This window comes from Nyctibius grandis, chromosome 11 (genome assembly GCF_013368605.1).
Source record: "Nyctibius grandis isolate bNycGra1 chromosome 11, bNycGra1.pri, whole genome shotgun sequence".
NCBI classification, from domain to species: domain Eukaryota; kingdom Metazoa; phylum Chordata; class Aves; order Nyctibiiformes; family Nyctibiidae; genus Nyctibius; species Nyctibius grandis.
Genome location: NC_090668.1, coordinates 19706456 through 19730142, shown reverse-complemented (window position 1 = coordinate 19730142; position 23687 = coordinate 19706456). Strand labels below are relative to the sequence as shown.

The window sequence follows — 23687 nt, the reverse complement described above, 5'->3', positions numbered from 1 at the left end:
AGAGGATGTTGTCTCACATTGTGTTTCTGGGTATCTAGGTACTTAACATGGTCCAAACTGCTGCAATCTTATGCAGAAAGAGTCTGCCAACATTATGTTTCCTTAAAATAATACATTTCCAGAACATGTTCTGCTTCTTCCTTTCATCTGTTCTCTACCTCTATTCCTTATTTGTGATTATAGTTAAAAGTGAACAGATTTTAGTGCATATAGAAATTGAATGAGATGATGATTACAGCAAACTGTGGAGAAAAAAGTTTTTTTGCTTTATTTTTGCATCTGCAATAGTGAGTTTTGTATCTGTGTATTCCCTTGAATTGAAGATTTGCTCCTAATTTACAGAGGTGCCAGGCAGAGATGCTGGCTCCTCTGTTGCTTTGTACCAAACACTTTATTTTTGATGACAAGAAAAGTCAGCTGTTGTGAAAACCGTGATCCTGTTTCAGTGCAGTAGCGAAGAAAGACTGAATAAATTTGTCATGTATTCTACAGTGTTAAATAATTATAGAATTGAGAATACAATTTTTTTTTTCTGCTTGAATAGGCAGTTTATCAAGCCTCTGAAGCCAAAGCAATGATCTCCAGATATGCAACCCTGATGGTGTGTGCTCTAAATTTCTCAAGATTGTCTTTCATTTTCAAATGCCTCTTCTCTCTTTGCTTTCTGATACCCCAATCACAACAATGTGGCAGCCCATTGCAAAAAGAGCAGACAAATTCCTGCAAAACTATGTTCCTGTTTGCGTCTACTGCCATAAAGGTGGAAGCTGGTTGAATGGAACGTGGAATTTGAGACAGACACAGGGCTGTCTGCAGACCAAGGCCAGTATTTTTCATGATGTATCAACTGCTCTTTGAATCCCAGCATTTGGTGGAACTGACTCAGTCAGCACAGCTTTGACACTACAGTCAGCCTTCTGTGAGTTTGGGAAAATGCGTATTAATATATTGAATACAATTAGTCAAGGCAGCAAGCAATGTGCAGAAAACACTGAACCAGGATGCTAAACATGCCTTGAAGCACAGGCAACCACAGTGTTTTTTGCAAAGGGAGAAAGTAAATGTTAGAGTAATCTCTCTTTCTCCCACTCTTTGCCTTATGCAACATGCTAACAGAAAACAGGCATCTGAAGTGAGCTAATTTGCACTGCAGTGGCTGCTCTTCATTAATCTGTAGTTTTCTGCATTTTTTTTTTTTTTTTCAAATAACTTTCCTTCTGAAAGTTGGAGAGCTGTTCTAAGCCCTCCTCTTCTTAGGGCATAGGCTACAGAATGTTCTGCTGTCTCTTTGGCACTTGTTCTGTTACCTTTCCTTCTTTGAATTACAGCAGTCTCATCCTTGTCCCAAGAGACTTGTAACCTTTGCATATCCTTTCAAGAGAAGAAATATTCTGATTGACAGCAGCATCTTCTGGAGCATAAGTTAGCAATGTCTTCTTGGTTAGTATGGACTTGGGCCAGAACATAGGTAGTGCTTAGCACTGGCTACGCTCCAGTCTTCCAGAATATCAGAGCCTTTTCTGATACACTAATGAATTAAACATCTTGAAAATCTAAACCAGCACATATCTTAGTCATAATTATTTTAATTTTTGATTGGTTTGTCAAATGCCTCAGAAGTGCCTTCTCACAGGAGCGTGGAACTACTTGTATTTTTGTTATAAGGCATTGAAAATTATGAATGAAACTGAAAAAGGTTTGGTCATATTTATTTCTTATATTGGTTTGAAAATTTATAGCCAGTTGCTTGGATCATGCCTGTCTCGCAACACCCTGGTGCCCCAGCCTCATTGCAGTGGAGCTACAAGCTTCTGTAGGAGTGATAGGCTGCCCAAATTCTTGTCTTAGCAGAAGGGGAAAAAAACCCTCATCTTCTCTCCCTTAGGTGGAAACACTTAAGAAAAACCTGCAGGTGCTGTGCTTCCAATGGCCAATCTGTGTATGTGGTAGAGGTCCTGAAATACAGCCTGGCAGAGCCCCCAGGCAGCTTTTACTCCCTCAAAAGGTGAACAAGCATTAAACTGCTACTAGGTCTCTTATCAACTTCAAATTATGGCATGAAAAAGAACCCTGTATTTCAGTGAGATGTGCCTTTCGCATGCCTGGCCATAAATTCCAGTCACACATGGTCCCATGGGGCATATGCTAAAAGGTCAATGTGGTACTGTATAAATTAGCCAGAGAAGCACTTGAATTGAGTTAAATCTGTTCTCAATGTGACAGAGATGGGCTCTGTGAGGAAGGACATAATTTTAGGGTCAGATTGACTGCAGAGACTGAATATCATTACAAGCAATATGCTTACTAAGGGGTGAAGAGTTAATGCTTGTGCCTCAAGGTAAAAGCAGAGGTCAAGGGGTTTCTTCCAGCTGGTCACAATGATGCCCAATTGGTCATGTGTCTTACTGCACAGGTTTTTGTTTTTCACAAATTACAAGGTCTGGAGCACCTGCTGATGCAGAGTATAAAGTGGGTTGGCCTGAAGGTAATTGGGTTTGCCCCCCAACACCTGTGTTAAATCAGTTGCTTCTGGATGATAGAGCTGAAGTTGTGGATGGTGTGGCAGTTTGTGGATCACCCTTGCTTCTTGAATAAAAGACCAGTAAGAAGGTCGCTGTGGCCTCTTGGTTGGAAACCTGCTTTAAGGTAAGAACGCTGGTTTTGTAACAGTAGAGGTGTTGCTTGTGTGTGATTCTTTTTTGTCCTTTCTGCCATATCTGCTCTCTGTAAGGCAATTAAGAAGTACTCCTCTAAGAAGAAGAGATGAGCTGCTGGGCTGTCCCAGTGACCAGTTGTTCTCCTTTCTGTTTGGCTCTACCTCCTCACTGATAACTACTAGGCAAGCTGTGGTCAGGGAGTAAGGGGCAGGATAGCTGGTAGTGTTGGCCTTGTGAAAGAGTAAGCCATAGCTGGGAAGCTCACACTGTAGTATGTGTACCAGCTGCTGTTGGACCTAAACAATTGTACTTGCTATCATAGAGAGCAGTTTTTGTCTTGGGTTCAATATTTTTTTCCTTTCTGGAACAGAAAGGCTGTGTTGATACACAGATTGAGCTAGATAGATACACATTGCTTTCTTATGCCTGAGCAGCCCATGGGAACAAACTATTTTTTGACTTGTCTGGCTAGCAAGATTGAGCAGAGTGGGCAAAAAATGGGCTCTGCCACTCTTCTAGCAAACCATTGCTTTTGGTTTGGGAACTCAGCTTAGAGGTAGTTTAGGGAAGATGGTCAAGTCTTGTACAGATTGTGTTAAAGGATGGCTAAGCTGTGACAGAAACCAGAGTGCATCCTGCTAACAAGGAAGCCTACTACTCTTAGGTGATTTTTCAAGATCCTGTGAATCTTCTATTTCTCACCCCAACAACAAGCTTCTGCCATGCACAGGCAAACTCTTCCACAATACACAGAACTAACAGACTGTTGGGTAAACAGCGTGGGTGGCATTATAACTTTCATGTTGTTTTCACCTTTATCCTTCTAAATTGGGAAATTTCTTGGTGCTTTTAAATCTTGGCTGACTGGTTTGGAGAGACTGTTTATTGCGGCTCGCTTTAAAATAGAGAAGTTGTTCACCTGATACCTCAAGGCTTTAAAAACTTCCTGGAAAACAGCGTTCCAGTTTCTGGATTTAATGTTCCAAGGTATTTTTGTCTGATAGAGGCTGACCTAGCTAGCCATGTATTACAGACGATTGGAGTTGTTGGGATTGTATGGAACAGCTTTACTGCATGTTTGCCAGAGCTGCAAGCAGATAGTTTGTTCAGCTACTCTGCCCACACCCATGCAAGTGGGTCTACACTCATGTGACACGTAGCACATGGTATTTCTCTGTGCTGATCCTAATATTAATCTGAGAGTATTAGTGGGTGAGGAGGCATTTTTGCAATACACTCTGTGCATTTGGTTTTCCTCCTCTTTTTGTATCTGTAATTCTCAACACCTGCTATTTCTAATTCCCACCTGTAAGTTGGTTTTGCTGGGAGGGCCTATGCAGATTTCTGCCTGACCTGTTTAACTGAATTTGATTTCTCTAATTGGAGAACAGGATCCATTGCTATGTGACTGATGCAGCCAGTCTTACACCAGTAAAATAAGTAGAGCAATATATTGAAAGTAGCAGTTTGCAGACACCACAGGCTGACATTTCTTGCTGCTTATAACTGACAGGTTCTAGAAACAAGTATTTGTGATTAATGGCTGCAATTATACAGAAATACTAAAATGAAATAAGATTTAAAATACCCCATAATGATTTTTAAAATGCTGTTCTGTTAATGAGGGGATTTGTCCATCTCTACATCAAAGGGAAACTTGTTAGCTCTCTGAGCTTGCCCACCTGTTACTAATGCAGAAATAGAAATTGCTAATAAACAAGTGGAGACAGCTGCTATGTTCAGCCTGCAAATGTGCTGATAAGATCAACTAGTTGATGAGTGACACGGTAGATACTGCAAAGTGCACCAGTGTTTGCAGAGAGCTAAACTTGGACTTCTGTATCATTTCAGGGCATTTATTATGTGGCTGTTGGATATCGGTTTCTAGCTGACAGAAAAATAGGAGCATCAGGTCTCTTTCATTCCTAGGTCATTCTGTTTTTTTTTCTGATATTCCCTGCTTCATTTTGGTATATGATTTTGCAGAATTAGGTAGCAGATACACTGACTAGTGTATCTCTTCTGGCCTGCTGAATGGGAGGAGGGGGGGGCAAAGTTGCGTTTTTAAGTCACCAGCTACCAGTTATATCTGTAAACAGGCCTCCTAACAAATTGCTTTGCTAGTTTTTGTCAGGACAGTTTTTCTTAAGGCATGTGGCATCTTAGAGAAGTTCCATGCCTTTTCTCCCCAATCCATCTTAATTTTATGTTAATGAACTTTGCATAATGGAATCAGGCCCCAGAACCAACAGGACTTGTTCCAGATCTTAACTCTGTTTCCCAAAGAAGGCATTTTTTCAGTAACACTCAGAAAATGATATCTATCAAATCACCAAGCATTTAGAATTTAATTTGCTCTATCAGTTGCAATTGTCATGCTACTTAGCTGTGGGGGGAAAAAAAAAATATAATTTTCCCTACAACTCTGTAATTCTTTTTACAAGCTTTTTCTCTTCTTCATCAAATTTGTTTAACGAACTGTTTTGAAGATTTTCCAGCTTAGCCTGGGTGCTGTTTCTGTGTCTTTTAAATAGATGAGGTTAAGTTAAATAGGCTGAAATTTTTATTAAAACATGATGGCGGGCAGAGGTGATAAGTATGAGTGAATGAAGTCGTTGAAATGGAGTTGGAGGTATGTCTTGACCCACAGATAAGGAAGGACTTGTGGATGACTCAAGGAAAACATTAAAAAGCATTATGGAGTATTCTTTTGAGTCTCCCAAGTGTTCTAGACTTCTCTATTTTTTATTTTTATTTTTGCAAGAAAACCAGAGACCTGCTACAACATCCCATTTCCTTTCCTCATTCTTCCCTTACTGCTTTCATATTATCTTTGACTTTCCCCCTAAGTCTGAAAGCATGACGCAATAGTGATGGATGCAGGAACATTGTAGCACTCTGCAAATGTGTGTATGTGCTAATTTTATGAAAGGTGGGTGAGTTTCAGAATGAAAATAACAGCTGCGTTGTAGCATCATGGCATAGGACAATTAACATAATTGAGAGAAGTCTCTACTGATGATATTTAAGTGCAGGATTAAATCCATTTTCATGGCTAATGAAAAGAGGAGGAAGTGCTTTGAAATCATGGAATATGTAGAAGTTCACTTCTAGGCGACCATGGATGGCACAGGGTACTTCATGACTGGGACTCAGGAAATGAATGTTGAGCTTCCAACTCTGTGACTTACTTGTATTTTATCCTTGGACAGCTCGATTTTTCTGTAAATACCTGCTTTCTTAACTTGGAACGTGTTTCAACCATGTAATCTTCAGCCTGTGCAGTGTTTCAAGAGAAGATGAATGAGATGGAATTTATTATTGTTGGCATCAGAGTGACTTTGACAGGTCTCCCAAAGGATGTTTAGGTCCCATGGTGAGCACCTAACAGAAGACTGTAAGTAGTGATTGAAGTGGAGATGAAGAAAAGAGGTAAATGGGTAGGAGGGCAGGAAGTCCTTAAATTCCTTGTGGGTCAGGCTGCACCTGCTGTAAATACAAATGCAGGGAGGCTTGTATTGTAAAAATGAGGTTGTAGTGCATAACAGAGCTTGTGACTTGATTTTTCCTTTGTGCTCGCTGTGCTGGAGGAATTTTGGAAAAATTATGATGTCTTATTTTTTTGTAGTGCTCCCTACCCCTGTAGCCTGGTGTAAAAGGTGCAACAGAGCTGAGGTCATTCCTTTCCCCTTCCTAACCAGGAGCAGACAGGGTAGACTCTAACAAGATTAGTGTCTCAGCTGCTTTGTCACTTCATAGTGTTGCAGGTCACCCTAATACAGCTTGGGAATTGGTATTGCGGTGGAGTAGGAAAGTGCATTTAGTAGAGCAGGCGTTGAAGGCCATTCTTGAAACGCAGTCCTGTAAATCCTGGCCTCTGGCAGCCCAAGCTGTTTAGTTATGTGTTATAAATCAGGTCATATCGTGTTTGTCACAGCTTCCAGATGCCAAACTCCTCCTGTGACAGTTTTGTCAAGCATTTTGAAAGGGCACAAAACCAACAGCTAGAGGGTCACAGTGAAGTACAATGCAACACACTGGAATTGCTCTTCACAAAGAGCAACTGGCCAGAGGCAAAAGAATAAACAAGAGACAGATGAAGGACTCTGGGGTCTCAGTGGCTGTGGTGTGCCCACTATCCCTATCATCCCTGTGTTTAGCACCTACTAATGGTGAATGAGCAATAAAAAATTAGTGACATGCTTAAAGTCTTTCTGCTGACATAGATGATGGGCCTGCAAGCTGTGCAGAATGTCTGTAGACAGACTTCAAACAATGCTCTTGCTCATAAGTGATGACTTGCTACTTAATTTCATACCCTATATCATACCCTTTTAATCAGAATGCTCCCAGGACCCACCTTCAAGCTGGTCTTTCCCACCAGTTGGGATATCACTTGCAGTGCAGATACCATGACCTTACTTGTCAGCCTGTCAAGATGTGACTTGAAATTAGGCTCAGCCCAGATAAAATAATTGCTGTTTGCACAAAAGGTAGTGCTGGTGAGATGCTCTCTGTGAGGCCATCTAACCTGCCTCAAATACAATTCAATAGACAGAAATCAAATCAAATAAATCAAATTAAAGCATGCAGCTAATGCATGCAAACTCTAAAATAAATTTGGATTACAAACAGGCAGTGAGACTGAATAGTTGGTTTCTTCATCCATGAAGGAAGCACACTAAATAATACAGAAAACAAAAATAATTTAAGGCAATCTTTTGATTTTGAGAGTTAATGGGGATGTAACATGGCAGGTGAAGTTTATTTTTTGATGTAAGGTGTTTTTCATTACTTGTATATTCTTGCAGTTAGAAAACATCAGTTAGAAGTCTTTTCATATTTTGAAAACAAGGTATTAGCATAAGAAGCTTTGTTAGATATAGCAGGAAGATAAATCATCTTTGCAATGCTAGCCATTAGCCTGTCATGACCATGATTTACAGGGATTTTCTTTTATTTAAATAAGTGTTTCTTCTCAAAGCATTCTGATAGCTTACAGAGCAGAAGATGAAGTGCTAGTGAATGCTCTGAAATATAATGGTTTCGATATGAGTGCTTCCTATGGCATGTAAGAGAGGAGATCATGCTGTGGATCATGCAGGCTGTAAAGAGTGCCTGAGCTATGATGGAAGGATTCTGTGGCAGTGTCAATTGGAAAAGTTCAAAGTTCTGCTGGGGAAATGTTGGGGTGAAAATGCAGGAAGGCACTGGGATTGAGGAAATGTGTCACAGTATCAGCTTCATGAAGCTAGTCTGCGTACTACACATCAGAAAGTCAAACCAATCAGCACCCATCACTCATGCTGTTAAATTGCTTGCCAAAAAGAACCTTCTGGAGAAGATTTTTTTTTAAAAATAAATTGAATATCATTTAGGAAATTATGAAATAAAGAATAAAAATCTCTCTTGTGTGAGCACTCCCATTTTCGCAGGGATATATGGAGTGGTGAGGAAGAACATCACGTGTTCCACTTCTACATGTGTTCCTTCTGGGTCTGCCAAGACTGTTTTGCAACCTGACTCCTTTACTCATGAGTACCATTTTCTGTGCTTTGTAGCAACTTGTGGAGGGGGGAAAAAGAACATTTTTCCTTTCCCTAGCCTTCCTACCATCTTATTCCTAAGAAGAAATAACTTTCCTCAGACTAGTAGTCTTCCTAGCTTGACATTCTGCTTCCTGTAATGATTGATGTAGGAAGACATCATTCATTAGAAATCGTTTCGCTAGCATCTGAAGGGAAGAACTTCCTGACCTTAGACAGTGACTGCTTAGTGTCTTACCACATACTGTTCGAAGTTTCTGCATGTTATCTATTTTATGCAGTGGCAAATTTTGTTCCACCTATCTTTCTATCAGGTATTCTGGGATTTGGATTGTGCTATATGATCCTGATTCTTTTTTCATCCTTAGGGTATTTCAGTAGTAGAACTGCTTGAAAATAATATGATATGAACTTCGAGGTTCATCTCTGTTATCTCCCTTAGAAAACTTATGTTCTGCTTATGGCCTAACAAGGTGAGCTCTTGATCTGAGGTTTGAACACAAGATGTTAAGACACTGTGTTATTTCTAGGGTGCTGGAGTGCAGTAGGGGAACAGACATTAGGACTGGCCCATAATATTAGATCTGCTACTGGTATGAGTTCTAAACATTTCAGGGGAGAAGAAAAAATAATTAAGTTCTATTTATCATGTTTTAGACATAAAGCGTTTGTTAGTGCTTCCCATTTATCATGAAGTGCTAGTGCCTCCCACCTTGGTCTTTATCAAGATAAAACTTTATACATAGAAGTAGGCTTCTTGTCAAGGCTGAAGTAGGCAGGAAGCTGTACCATTCAGGCGTGGACAGTAGGATAGCCTTCTAGCTTAAAGATATTTCTGCATCATTCTGGTGCTAAATACCTCTAGTTTAGTCAAACTCTGCTTTGTGTCTGTTACACAACATGTCACATAGTCTAGAAGATGAAAAACTGTGCTGCTTAGGTCATGATACAAGATCATTGGGCCAACACTAGTTTTGCTGTCATGATGATCAGATTGAAAGACCTTTTATGTTGCTCCCTTATTTACATTCTCTTGCTCAGTTGTTGGGGGAGTTCATCTAAGAACTTGCCATCAAGACAAGATTCATTATTCAGACTTGGGAGACAGCTTTACCTTATTAATCTCTTGTCTGTGGAAAGCAAGAACTTCCTTTGGGATAAACTCTGGGCAATGCAGCTCTAAAATTTAGGATAGACTTGGACAGCAATGATGTAAGAGTCAATTTAGTGATGCCACAAATGAGGTGAATCTGCAGAAGGTCCTTTGCTGTGAAGTTATTGACATAGTGAAGCATTAGAAGATGCCTTTTGTAGACTTCTCTGTTTTCTTTCTGTTTTCTCTGAGTTTTTCATATGTAACAAAACACACAAGTTAAAACTCTCATAGCTTGCTTACTGCAGGAGAAACACTGGATAATATTTTCAAGAAACATTCCCTGCCAGGATATTTCTGGAGCAATGAAGTGATAAATATCAAATGAAGCAAAGACCAAGAATTTAATTTTTCCCATCAGAGCCAATCTGTGATGCTTTTTATCTTGACAAAAATTGATATTTTATCCCTTTGATAATGAGAGGCTCTGATTGCACTTCCTTTTAATATATTTTATTTCTTACAAGTCATTCCCCAAGGAAGACCTCAAGTCAGAGGCAGAGATGGATCTGTGCTTCTTAAAGGCACAACACATGTCTAAGAATAAACATTGCTTTATGCTGTAGATGGCATTAGGTGGGTTTTAAATCTCTATTCTGTAGAGACAGTTTATGGGCAAAAAGCTATTTCCTTATAGAATTTGTCTTTTGTAGAGCAGAACAGCTTGAAGGACTACACAACAGATAACTTATTTTCCTGTTAAATTTGGCTATTATTCTCAGTGGTGAAAGAAACACTGACAGGTGCTCCACTTTCCATGCTCATTTTAGGGCTAACAGGCTCCAGTGCAGGTCCTAAGTTGATCATAGCCTCCTGCAGTCACAGAAAAACTGGGCAAAATATTGAGATCTTCACACAGGTTTTTACTATTCCTCTCCTCCCTAGATTGCCAGAAGGAGATTTTCCAGAAAAATAAGGGCTTTGGAACTGGATCCAGTGAAATTAGTAGAGAAAACAAATGCCTGTTGGGTTATTTCTGTCCCCAGCTACTGCAAGATTGTTGTGTACAGAACGGCTTATTGTGCTCTGGGCAATGTTGTTTTAATGTTAACTTCTACCTCTCCATAGGGGAGACTCTTCAATATAACTCACTGATATTCAGCCCAAATGTTCCTTTGTGAAGTTTCATCCCATTAACCCTGGCTTCACCCTAGATTAGTACTCTAAGTGATTCCTCTTGCTGCTGTGCCTGTTCTCAAAGCGATGGCAGTGAAGGGCATGGGGTATTACACTGCACCTCTCATAAGCAGGAGACAGGGGTTGAGGCATCACTCATGGTGTGAAAGCCATTTACTCCTGGAGTGTGCTCTGGGTGTGTCTCCTCTGCAACCAATTCCTGCTGCAGACTGTCCATCTGCTGCCCTTCATTTCTGCAGAGGAGCTATTAATGCTGTCCACAGAGCCAGGGACATGGCCGGAGGGCAGCTCGTGCCTCAGAATTCACAGCTCGGGGGTGCTCTACCCTCTAAGTGCAAAGTCAGCTTGGTCCCTTTAGGGATCAGATACTCGGAGGTCTCTCTGGCTAGGGATGTAACTGGAAAGTGCAGAGTTGTTGCTCTTAGAACATTGAAATGTGCCTTGCAAATGAGATAGATGGGCTGTGAGTGAGTAGTGGATATATAGAATGAAATGTAAAAGTAAAGGGTGAAAATATTGCTGTTTTGAAGCTGAAGCCTTATTAAAGTCCTGTCTGTCCTATTTGGGCAAATTCTTTCTAAAGTATCATGTGTCACCAAAATCCCATTAAACTGTCATATAAATTATCAGAGTTTCCTTTTTCCATCACTGTGGATTACCCAGGGAGATATTTTTATGACAATAGAAGCTTTTTCAGTCTGCTCCTCCTGCCTGATTTCATTTCAAATGAAATCCTTCTCTTGTAAAAGAGCACGTGGATTTCATAGCTTCATGGATTTCTGCACTCTGCCTGCACAGCAGTTGTTCTGCAGGTCTCTGCTGCACTTATCTCCTGCGTGCATCTTCTTTTAGACATGGGACAGTTTAGGGCAATGCTGCTGCTTTTCTAATCATATTCAATGAGAACACTGTACAGTCTGTTTTGATGGATCTCTGCTCCAATGTCTTCCAGTCTTCTAAGCATTCACTGACTGGTTCTTCTCTCGGGCCGGTGTTATCTTCATATGAAAAACCCAGAAGGTGAGAGTGTCACACATGTACCTAACTTGAAAATGCTTCTTTGTCTACTTGCCATGTCTCAGGGGTCTTGTGTCTTTGCAAGGCAATCTCTGTTTTTCCCATGCTGGTTGAAAAATGTATGGATTGATGGTCAGGCCATGGCAGTACAAAATACTTGAGTCTGACATTGCCTGCTGCCATAGAACAAATTAAGTCTGTAACGTGCATGTTACAGAAGCAGCGGATGATAGAACCTTGCCTGCCTTTGACAGGTCATCTAGAGCTCCCTACATCAGTTAGCTAGGATCTGTTGGGAGGACTCTTGGAGCTGATCTTTAATGTTTGCTTCTCACCTCTTTCAAAGTGTACATACACAGAAGCTGAGAACTAGTAGACTTAAAGATAATAGAGGGACTTTGGAAGATAGTTACTAATGAAAGGAATCCCAGCAATTATATTACTCTAATCTTAATGTGGTAGGACTGTCACTATCAAAGCAGGTAGGACAGAAATTTCCACAAATATTTCTGATCAGTATGGGGGAAGAAGCCGAAATGATGTCAAAATATCGTGATGATGAAATATTTCTGATTAGTCGCTAATTAGTGGCTAATATTTAACATGTTTTAAAGTGGCCAACATTAAGTAGTAAGCAGACACCTTACATCAAAGAGCCAAAGGGCTGAGGTGCCTTGTGGACTGGAATAGTGATTCTAGCAGCTCTCGGAACACAGAGGTAATTCCAAAGGACTAGAGGGAAGTCTTGGACCAAATTTCTAAAGGGGTAGCTAGAATGACCTATGTGGCTACAGGCCTCGTACTGACGCTGTTCTGGGCCCTGTAGTGGAGTGGCTTGATGTAGGACTTCATGAAGAAGGACCTAGCAGAAGGTAGCATAAATACGCAGGCACACCGGTGAAGACAGCCAGGTTGCTACAGATTGGCTTAGCTGATAGACAGTAACGTGCATTTCTTTTTATGCAACCTAGTTCCAGTGGACAGTGAGAACAACTGATTGCTGTCTCTTTTTATAGCAGCCTTTTGCAGTTTAAAGGTTATCTCCTTCCTCTCTGTTTATCTTTCCTTTCCGAGTTTAAAACCCATTTTCTCCAGTTTTTCTTTAAGTTATGAATTCTGAGCCTTTTATCATTCTTAATGACTTCTCCAGTTTTAATTGAATTAATTTTTAAACTATGGTAGCCAGCAGCAGGCACAGCCCTCCAGCTAGTTGTTTTTGTTCACCAGGATTGAGCAGAGCGAAGTAACAATGGTTGTGCGGAGTGCGATAGGATATGCCAGTGCATGTTTAGTTGGCATGTCCCGAAATGGATCGTAATGCAGTGGCTGGAAATTTCAGCCAGACTAATTCAGGTGTACACACTTAAGGGAGCTGTTAGTTATAAACTGAAACAATTTATAAATGGTTATAGCAGGTTTTCCATGGGTGCAAGTTCTGAAAATAAGATTCAGTTGTTCCCCAGTCTTCCACAAGAGGTACGTTTTGATTTGAACAGGAATTAGTTCATGTGGGTTTCCTTTGGCTTCAGTCATACAGAAGGTCACTCTAAATAATGGTAGTGGTTCCTGCTACCCTCAGAGGCTGGGATTTTACAGAGTGCCCCAAAACGGACTTGACAACTTGCTTACCCATTTCCTGCAGTTAAAAACCAGCGGCAGCAGGATGTCAAGCTGCACCAAGGCTGAGCAGTCTGTACCCATATTCAGCTCCATGATCATCTCTGATTCAGAGGTGAATGAATTCATAAAACTTGTGCACAAAAGGAGGTTGCCAAGCAACCTGGAGTCTGAAACTCCCCCACCAAGCTATGAAGGTAGAGAACTGACAGCCGAGGGTATTTGTAATGTTCACCACTTCTCCATAGGTAACAGTAACAATACATTTTATGTAGGCCTATTTAAGAAAGGAATAGCTCATTGATAATTCTGGAAAGCAACAGCTGGTCCTTCCAGACTGTATTTTGCCTCTGTCTTAAGATGTGTTTGCTTTTGGAGCATTTAGCCAAAAGCAGGGTCAGCAAGGAGAGAGCAGTGTTGGGGTGGGGGGAGATGGGGAGGAAAGAATTGTTCTGTCTTAAGGTAACTGAAAGACTGACAACTAGAGGAAAAGTTTTAGGAGGGGGTGTAAAGTGGCTGACACGTTCTGCCTCAGATCAGTCTCATGTTTTGTGTGATCTCAGTATTCGATGCTTTTTTGCAAACATACTTTAATATATTCGTTGAACATCACACCATATCCTGTCTTCTTTCTGGCTTTGCTTAACTTTGCAGCCTTGGGCATATCAGATGTATCCGGGATGGAATGCAGCCGTGACATGCGTGGAAGAGCTACGTGATGGTGCTCCTGTTTACGCATCATTTGACTCGCAGAATACCCTGTAGTGGCCATGGCTAATTAAGTTGAGAGGAAGAGTTTAGCTTTCTTGGTTTCTGTCTACTATGTCCAGCGGTAAACTTGACCCTTTGATTTGTGTAAGGCTCGTGCTAAAGTCATACTGTATTTAAGCATAAGGGGAAAAAATAATTCTGTGTCTTAATGGCCCTGGGCTTTGGGGTAAAGGGAAGAGAGGTATGCAGACGCACAGTCGGAAAAATTGCAGTCAAGACCTGGATCTGGGTTGAATTTCTCACATACTGTGTCTATAATTCCCTTTGACTCCTTATAAAATCCTACTCCTGTGTTGTTTCAATGCCCTGTCCCTTTACAACTGGCATGGCTCAAATCTCAGCTTGAAATAATTTAGAACATCAGCCCAGGTCAGGGCATCTGGAACTGCATTTCATTTCCTTTCTGTGCTCCTCTTGATGAGGGACACTGCTGTGTTAATGGGGTTTTGTTCATTTCTTTCAGGCTGCTCTTTCCCCAACTGATGTTGCAATTAGTGACATCAAAGTCACCTCTTGGCGAACCTTGGTGATGACATGACTGGAGGAGGATCCTTATAACAGGCAGGAGATTAAGCAGCAAGTTGGCAGTATTAGAAGAGCAAAGCTCATATTTTCATGCATATATCCACAGTCGAATGAAGAGAAGGGGAGATGGGAAGAAGGTGATACATTAGTAGAATTATTACTCAAAGGGGTTTTGCTCAAAGTTTTGCAAGAGGAATCAGTGACACTTTAATCTCTCACCTCGGGTATTGTTGGTGCCACATTATATTCTGGGCATGTCGAAATGTAACACAGTGTAACGAGACACAATCTGTTGGATAAGGCTTTATGTAGTATGAAAAGGTTCCTCTGCTTTCTCTTTTTATTATTTCCTTTCCCAGAGAAGGTTATGTGTCATGTGGGCTTCGCAGAGGTAAATGGCTAACCTGAGCTTTCTAGCAGCTTCCCCAGAATGTGGGAAGGATTTTGCCTAAGTGTTGGCCTGAGGATTTTGAAGACTTAAGCTCAGGTCTGGGCCTGGGAGGAGGTATATGAGAAAACTTGTGGTTGTGTGTCCTGAGGATAGGTTTGGTGGGGTACCGGAGGTAGTCACAAGGGGCTCTGAAATAGCTTGGAGGAAAGGCAGACAGGCACCAGTGTAAACCAGTAAGCTATGCTGGGTAGTACATGAGGTGGTCTGGTCAGGACTGCAGTCATGGCATTGGAAGTCAGGAATGAAGTGAACCAGCTGAACTGAGTGCAGAAATCTTGACTGGTGCCTGCTGGTTGGAGTGCTGAGTATGTCTGGCCAGTGGTGCTGTCCACTACTTTCGTGAGCTCTAATGTTTACCAGTTATCACAATAATTTGAAGGCAGATAAGTAACCGGATGTGCTGTAAAGCACAGGATTGAATTGACTCTTGCCTGCCACAGAGTTAAATCTTTGTTTCCCAGGTGTTTCAAGGGTAGCAATTTTTATGGTGGTGTCATCAGCTCTTTGCTCTATTTGCTGCTTCATTAGTCTTCACGCTGGGTGCAGTCTGGGGGGGTACAGCATTTGGATATGGGATTTGACTCTGATGGCTTCTGTGAAGGGAAGAGGTGGTTAACGAGCTCTGCGGTTTGCCTGCTAGTACATACCTCTGTTACGACTCTCTTGTGGATGGGATGTCAGAGCTGTGAATGTGCTTGTCAGGAGGGGACCTTTTAAAGGAAGCTTTAACTGGAATAGAGACTTCATCGGCTGGATGTACAAGCTATGGGCCCCTCCGTTTTGCCCATAGGGAAACAATGTAGATGATCTCTCTCTGGTCTCCTTCTCCCCTCCTTTCCTAGGTTTTAAGATCTGGAAACTCCAGAAGCTTTTCTGATATTGTATCTAGGTAAGACAAGCTTGACTTTGATCAGCCTTGAGAGGAAGAACAGAACTCAGGTCTCTGCCAGTCTCATCCTGTTTGCAATTAGCAGAATTATGGCAAACTTTCCTGTGTTTCTGAGATGAGAAAGCCCTTGCTTAGAGTTTTTTTCTTTTTTTCTTTTTTTCTTATTTCAACTGTGGAAGGAACCTCTCAATTAAAATGCTGTGCTCTCTCCCAATATACAACAGAGATAAGAGTTGTTAAAGCTGTATTGCAAAAGAGAACACGTTTTATGTTGCTTTGTGCTATTTACAGCTGTTGTCCATTAGGAGTCCTCAAGAGCCTCATTCTCTGCTACAACAGCTCAGTCCCATAAGTTTAGCTCAGCAATGAGCCTGCAAAACAGCACTAAATCATGGTGATTGGAGAAAGAAGAAAATGTTTGGAAATGGTAAAATGCAGCTGATGTCTTCATGAAAGCTAGTTTTTCCTTGTTGCTCTTTTAAAGCATTACTAAGGTAGATTGTAATCACAACTAGCTGGAGCAGAGTAGAAATTGTGTACTCTAATTTTGGGCTAGTAGTTCTGCAGGAGCTAAAGGAATCTTTTGCAATCCATAATTGCCTTAGGCACTTATGTATACACATTGATCAAAATACACTAACCTCACAGTAAGGTAAGATGTAAGAATGATAAAAAACTATTATCTGGCTATAGAGAAACAGAGTTCCAGTTGCTTTACTGGAACAGAATGTGATTGCTCTGTATGAGCTCTTTGAGCTGAGAGTACAGTTCACTCTTCTAGAGCCCACTAACTGCTTAAGAGGGAGGCATGGAAGTGGGGACATGTGGAGCACGGACTGTTTCCAAATCTGAGTCTGTATACCTGAAAGACGTCACTATGTTTTACTGTAATGTACATATTGAGCAGAACTGTACAGAATGTACAGTTGAGGAGAATTAGTGTTTATTCCTTCTTTGTGAAATGAGAAATTTCACCTGTATTCTCAGCTCAGACACGTCCCTTGCTTTGTCGGACAAATCACTAAACAGCTCTTTAATATCTGTATTTTTCAGCGTGGTGTTCTACCTCCCTGTTTCACGTTAATTGATTAATGATTTGTAAAGCATTTGGAAACTGAAGGACAGCCTTGGGAGCTAAGGGCGGAGGCATCTAATTTGCTAATTCAGCATTTGTTTACAAGGGCACTCAGCTGATGCCTTTTGTTTTGCTTTCTGTCCTGTTACCACTCCCAAGCCTGTCAGTTGAGGTCCCGCAATTCACACAAGGGAACAGAGCATGAGCTCTGATGTTGCATGATAGACTGGGACACACCAATCCTGGCGTCGCTGTGATGCCCTGACAGATAGTGGTTTCCACTAAAGTAAATCTGTCAGGTTGACCTGTGCCGATGGCCTGAGATTGTGAATGCTCACAAAAAGATCATTTTAAGACAGATAATTACTTTGTCCTTTCCCTTTACTTTCTGCGCCTGGCAGGTGTCTCCCTCTGCCTTCTCCTGTTTCCTTGGCCCATCCGTGGAGTATGCTCAGCACAGATGGGATCTTCAAAGAATCTGCTGTCAGACATGGTCTTTTCTAAGCATATGTGTACTGAGAGTTTTTGGAGACTTCCAGCTAGACCAAATGTGGGTGCTTTTTCACAGGAACAGCAAATAACGTATCTGATAATAAGGAAACTTTCTCTGTCAAGTTGCAAGTCTACTTTGAAACAGGTTCAGTAGAGCTTATCAATGAATGTGTTTTGTGAGATTATTTTTATTTTCTTTAAAAAGCAATCCACCCAAACCCTCTCCCCTCCCCCAAATTCCCACAGCTTATGTCTCCCATGCCAAACGTATTGCTAGAAACAGCTGAACTCTTCTAATTGCAACTTTTGAAAATCAGCTTTGCAAATCTGAGTGTGCGTCTATATTATATAAACCTGAAAACTGTCTTTCCACCAAAAGTAACAGCCTGCCTTAGCTATGTGCATTACTATTTCTACCTTTTTTTGGATGTGACATGATGGCTAGTTTTGAGTACTCTACCTCTGCAGCTTATCTGGTTAATGTATTCATGTATTTAATTATATCAGTTTAACTTGATTAGTTATGATTCTGACTCTACAACACAGGTTACTGCCAGAGATCACACAGCTTGCATGTCCTTGGAGTCCTTATGGATGGACAGATCTGCTTAGAGATTTGGAAAGTTCTCAGTTGTTAAAGGTGAAATACTTAAAGTGGAGCAGGACCTTAGAAAATTAAATAATTTCTAGCTGCCTTTTAAACCTTAGTGAAGTTTGATAGGGTCAAACTTTCAATAATTGCCAGAAAGCATGCTGGTGCTTTTTGAGAGGCAGTAATCTGCACATGCAAAATGCCCTCTAATGGTACACGTAAATATCTATAAGGTATCGCAGAATAAACAAGAAAAGGGATAGGGATGAAACTAGCACATGCTGGTTCTGAGGACGAAACCTGGATCAATTGGCAAAAAGCACCTTCAGGGAATGCGTGGACTATTTAGGGATGTATTTTCCCTAAAATGCATCTTGGGTTGTTATCTCAATCAAAAAGGAATCAAACATACTTCCAAAGATATTATTCAAAGAGAAGTCCTGTCTAGATTTGTTTATTTTCTTTGCTTTGTTTTACAGACAATCGTCCTTATGTGTTTCTAATGGCCCGTGTTCACCCTGGTGAAAGCAATGCCAGTTGGGTCATGAAGGGGACGCTGGAGTTCCTTGTGAGCAGTGATCCCATTGCTGATCTCCTGCGGAAATGTTTCATTTTCAAGATTGTCCCCATGCTTAATCCTGATGGAGTCATCAATGGCAAGTGAGTTGCGCATGTACTTATTCTGGGGGTTTGCTGTGTTTGTCTGCAGTCTTTACCCCTGTGCACCTAACAGGTCTTGTCTTCAACGTTTTGGGTCAGGAGAATTCCCTTTGTCTTGTGTTTTATTCATCCTGTTTTCAATCCTATATGGAAGATGTGAATCTGAGATATAGCTCAGTGTGCAGTCTTGTGTTTGTTAGATGTACGTGATTCTGTACTGTGTGTGGCCATAAGAATTCTTAGCTGCCTAGATGGAGTATTAGTGGTGCCAGAGAAACTGGATCTTTCTTGCTAAATGGAGATCTATCTATTCTGCTAAATCAGCAGGGCAGACTTCACCTGCAAGACAGATATGCTTGGGAATAACTGGCTTTAATTAATGCTTTGTATAGCCTGGTGATGGGGAAGATGAGTAAGGATCTATTAAATTTTCACATTTTCATGGAAATATTTCCACAGAGTGAGGCTCCCTCCTTCTCCCACCTCCTTTTCAATCTTCCCTCCCACGTATTTCTTAAGAGATACTGAATCTGAGCTTGGAAAATACTGATTCTTTTTGCATTCTTTGCCTTATACCATCCCTGCCCACCCACACTAACTTGCCTTCCCTCTCCCTGTACATGAGTGGAAAAAGTACAAGTCTGCTCCCAATATGTTAACATGAAATAAATATTGCTGTGCTGCGAGTGAAAGAAGAATTCCCTTTGAAGGCTTGAAGAGTGCACTAAGATAAGTTAGGCTTGTACTTCACTGGAAAAAATGTCCTATGTCTCTGCAGACAGTGAAGTTTGTTCACTTCATTGGGTGTTTGTGGAATGGCTGTAAGTTAAGTACTGTCAGTCCTGTCTCTGACACAGGGGCAGGACATTATGATCATATCCCACTGGTAGCTGGCAAGTTGTGAGTTTTGACCTGGTGATAAGGGCTTGCAGGTTTTGGTAACACCTGTGTCCCCTGCCTTGTTGCGGTGGAACATGTGACAAATCTTGAAGCTGAAAGACGGGCTTAGACAAACGCTGAAACACACAGAGAAGTGTAGAGGAACAACTTTTCTTAAGCTACGTTCTCCTGTCTGCTTTTGGGTCAGGCTGTGCAGATCGAGTGCTGCAGAAACAGAAAAACAATCCTGAGCAACAACTGAGTTGAGTTTGTTTGGTTCGAAACTAATTAATTTAATTTTGGGGCGAGAGGTGCAGCAGAGAGCACCCTGGGCTTTTCTGATAGTCTCTAACTATGAACAGTCATAGCTTTTGTGCTGCTACGCTCCCCAGGACTTGAGCATATCAGTAGTCTGGGACGACTGTTCAAAGTAGCTGGATGCTGCCCCAGAGTATTCGAAGCCTCTGCTGGCACCAAATGCTTCCTCGATCCTTCCAGACAGCAGAAGCAAAAAAGAAAGGTTGTGGCTTTTTTTCTCCCCTTTCTTTTTTTCCTTTCACTGCACTTAATTAAAAGTTTCCAGCAGATGGAGGACTGGAGGGAATGCCTGACCTTTTTTCTCCAGCTGTCAGGAGTGAGTGTAGCAGAGAAAGGGCCCTCAGGAGGGAGGACGTGGCTCTTGGTGACACTTGGATGAAGTGTACTGCATGAGCTTGTGTCACACGGGAAGGTGTTTTGCCTTCCCTGGTGCAGATGAGCTTAAACTGTAGTTAAATCTGGTGATGAGTTAAAAAGTTTGGTAAACCTTGCATGTGGGATAGGAGCAGGGGAATAAGGACTTGGCCGGGGCTCTGTTACTGATTGTCAGGCATGAGGAAAGGAGAGAATCATTCCTTTATGCTTTAAATTAAATACTTTTATCCTGTGAAGCCTCCTGTGGCCCAGGTGTTCTTCTTGTTTCTTCCCATATGCTTTTTTTCTTTTTAGTAGACTTGAGGCCCCCTACACTGGAAGAAATGCTTCTGTTCTGGGCCTCAGGTTTACTGGTGGTGTGCTGGAGATAACCATGCACATTGGAGAAGGCAAGTATCTTTCAGGCCCTTAATGTCTGTGTGTGCACATGCAGATTTATTTGGCTACTTAATGTTCCACCTTGTCCAGGTTTAAATGCTCTAGTAAATTCTGTTATTTTCCAAGTCAATGTTATAAGGGAAACTGTTCTCTGAGGAATCTGGTCTATAGCCCATCATCAACCATAGTGCTTATAAGGAGATACTTGCTAAATATTTTTTACATCTATCAAACCCATTTCATGAAGCTACTTGTTTGTCCTGGGATTCACAATCCCTTTTGTGAAAGTCCCACCAGGTATCCCCGAACAGACTGCTAGAGTCCCTGGCATTCCCTCTGCCAACCTGCTGTTTTTGTCTAGTTTTAGACAAGTTGCTGTGCTCTCACACCTCCCCCTGGTGAGGACTGGACATACTGAATGCATCAAATCCACTGTCCAGGCCAACAAGCATCTTGTCTCTGTGCTGGACACTGGGAATTACCTACATGTGGTAACCAGTGATCTTATCCCTTATTGTGAAACAAGGACTTCTTCTGTTTCAGTGCCTCTGTTGCTTCCGTCTTGGTATCTCTTTCTTTAAGAAAGAGTTGGATTCTTTTTTATTGACAGTGCTTTGAATCTCCTTACTCTCCCTCCTCCCCAGCCCTGTGTGCTGGGGTGTGCATAACGCTTCCCTGCCCGTCACAGAGACAAATGCCAGTGCCTGGTTACAAAGGATTTCTTGCAGCAGCCCAGCTGTGCCCCTACCCCAGCTGGCTCCCTGCCGCAGCCGCAGCTCAGTGGAAGAGTGCTCATCCCAGCAGGGTACCGCACCATCACACTTTGGGAGCCTTGTGCAGCAACCAGAGGATCAGGGCCTTGGTATTTGCTTTGGTTAATGCAATCTTAAAGTTAAACACAGAGAACGTTCCTCTAAGACAGACAGGACTGCAGTAATGCGATTATGCTCTGGCTGCGTGTGGCTCAGCTGGGAAGCAGCTCTCCACCCTTCCTTTCCCTTCAGTTAGTGCTCTGAGAATCCATTCCTGTCTGTTGGCGATGGAGAGACTTGCAGCCCTGTCACTGATGCTAAATGAAGGTGGTGGTGATACAAGTGTGCATGTACGAGTGGGGTTGTCATCACATAAAAATATAGATCACTACCAAATATTGCAGCTAATTTGAGTTTGTTCAGTCCAGAGACAATTGGTGAGAAATTGTGTTGCTGTGTGTGGCTGAGTGTTTTGCTCCATCCTGAACAGCAGTCAGGTGTAGGGTTTGTTAAATAATATTTAGCTGATCTGATAAATGGCTATATATTTTAAATTAAATAATAGACACTGCTTTTCATAAAGTTCATCTTACACTTTCTGCCAGACACTGGCTTTTGACCACTGCTGGCAATGGGATGCTGCCTCATACAGACCTGGTCTGACCTGATATGGTTATTTCTATCTTTTAACTTTGTTTCTTTCAATATAAGTTACAAGGAAAAAATAGTCTTAATCTCCAAGACCAGTAGTGTAAGTCAGTCTGAAGTGACAGCCATATTAAACTACTTTAACAGAAGGTGTCCTTGCAGCCTGACTTTATTTTGAGGAAGTTGTTCTGTGAGAATCCAAAGTAATAAGTGTTTTTTGGTCTTATGGCTCACTACCTTCACCCATACCTCTATCCTCTTTTTAAACTAAATCATAGTAAAATAGAAAAGCTTTAAAAGGAATTAGTCTCTATTAAGTACTGGAGAATCCATGAAGAAGAGTATCACTTTCCTAATGAAAGTGATATAAAATGCAGTGGGTGAGCGAGAGATCTGTGCTTTATTCCTGGCTCTGCTACCGATGGACTATGAGACCTTGGTCATTGCTCCCTGCTTTTGGCTGAGTTTTTTTCCTTGGTGAGATAATGACATACCATAACCTTTCAGCAGATTGAAATGAAGACTGAAGTATGCATATTGGGAGCATTTTCTCTTCAATCTAGAACTACTACTGTTTTAACTATTAAGCTTGGTTTTCACTTCTAGAATGTGGAAAATATTGTCCTCAGAAAACTCTAGATTTATAAGGAATGGTGCAGAGTAGCCTTTGGTGAAACTTTTTTGGGTTGATTTAAAAAAAAGTTCATCTGTTCAAGTGAAATCTTTGAAACTAGATCTGTTATAGTCACAGCTATGTAAAATCGTGGAAGCAGGGTTCAGTAAGGGAACTTGTAAAAACCTTTTATAAAGAAACAGAACACTGTTTGCTGTCCACACTGTTCCACATAAACTCATTATCACACATTTGAGCATCGAGTTGTGTGTGTGCTCACATATGCCTGTGCAGTTGTTATACTAACTTGCAAAGTGCTCTTATGCTGTCTTCTGTGTGCACCTGCTGTGCATCCTCCTGTCAGCAGCCTGCTCGTGGAGCTGTTCCCAGCAGCTGCTCAGACCTGCATGCCATCTACACGCACACACCTGGCACTCCCACGTGTGTGCTCACAGTCACAACATGGTAGTCAACACTTGGTGGTTTTGGCTGGACTTCTCCAGACACTGCAGTTCCAGATAAATATTGCTATTTATTATACCTAAATTTAGGGTTATTAATTATATCAGTATAACCTAATTTATATCACCATAAACAGCAGTAATAAATGATGCCAAATGCTAACACTTGATGCTTGCCAACTGTGCCTGTTTGATGAGGGTTTTACCCCCCAGTTTCCAGAAGTATTAAATTAAAAATGATCGGCTTTGCAAGATCATTGATTAAGCAAGAAGTGGAAGCTCCTGGGGAAGTGATTTTGTTTTAAAAAATACTTTAAGTACAGGCTGCTTCTGGAGTGTCTGTGTATTTTGTGTATTTAGAAATTCTCTTCCCACTGACAAATCCCTAACCTGGCCAATATCACAATTCTCTGTTGAGTTCGTGTCTCACTCCTATGTTGCCTTCCTCTTCCTGTACTCCTTTTAACGTTTCCTCTTTCTTCTCTTCTGTTTGCCCTTTTCTCACTGTCTTCTGCCTTCTATTGAATCAAAGAAGCTTTTCAATGAAAAGAACTTGATGCATTTTTAGAAATGAATTGAACCAATCAGTAGAGATGGGAGCTGGTGAGTTTTTTGGGTTTTTTTTTTTTTTTTTGGTAAAGGAAGATTAATTTTTTGGAAGTTGCATGATTTCTTCAAAGC

The 23687-nt window shown here is 41.4% G+C and overlaps 1 protein-coding gene across 1 annotated transcript in view; it reads left to right on the top strand.

The window, feature by feature from the left end:
• AGBL1 (AGBL carboxypeptidase 1) overlaps positions 1-23687 on the top strand; it is a 262527-nt gene that overhangs the window by 71671 nt on the left and 167169 nt on the right. Inside the window, exon 18 of the mRNA XM_068410767.1 lies at positions 18402-18582. Within this exon, the coding sequence (XP_068266868.1) occupies positions 18402-18582 (181 nt within the window). The remainder of the gene's footprint in view (positions 1-18401; positions 18583-23687) is intronic.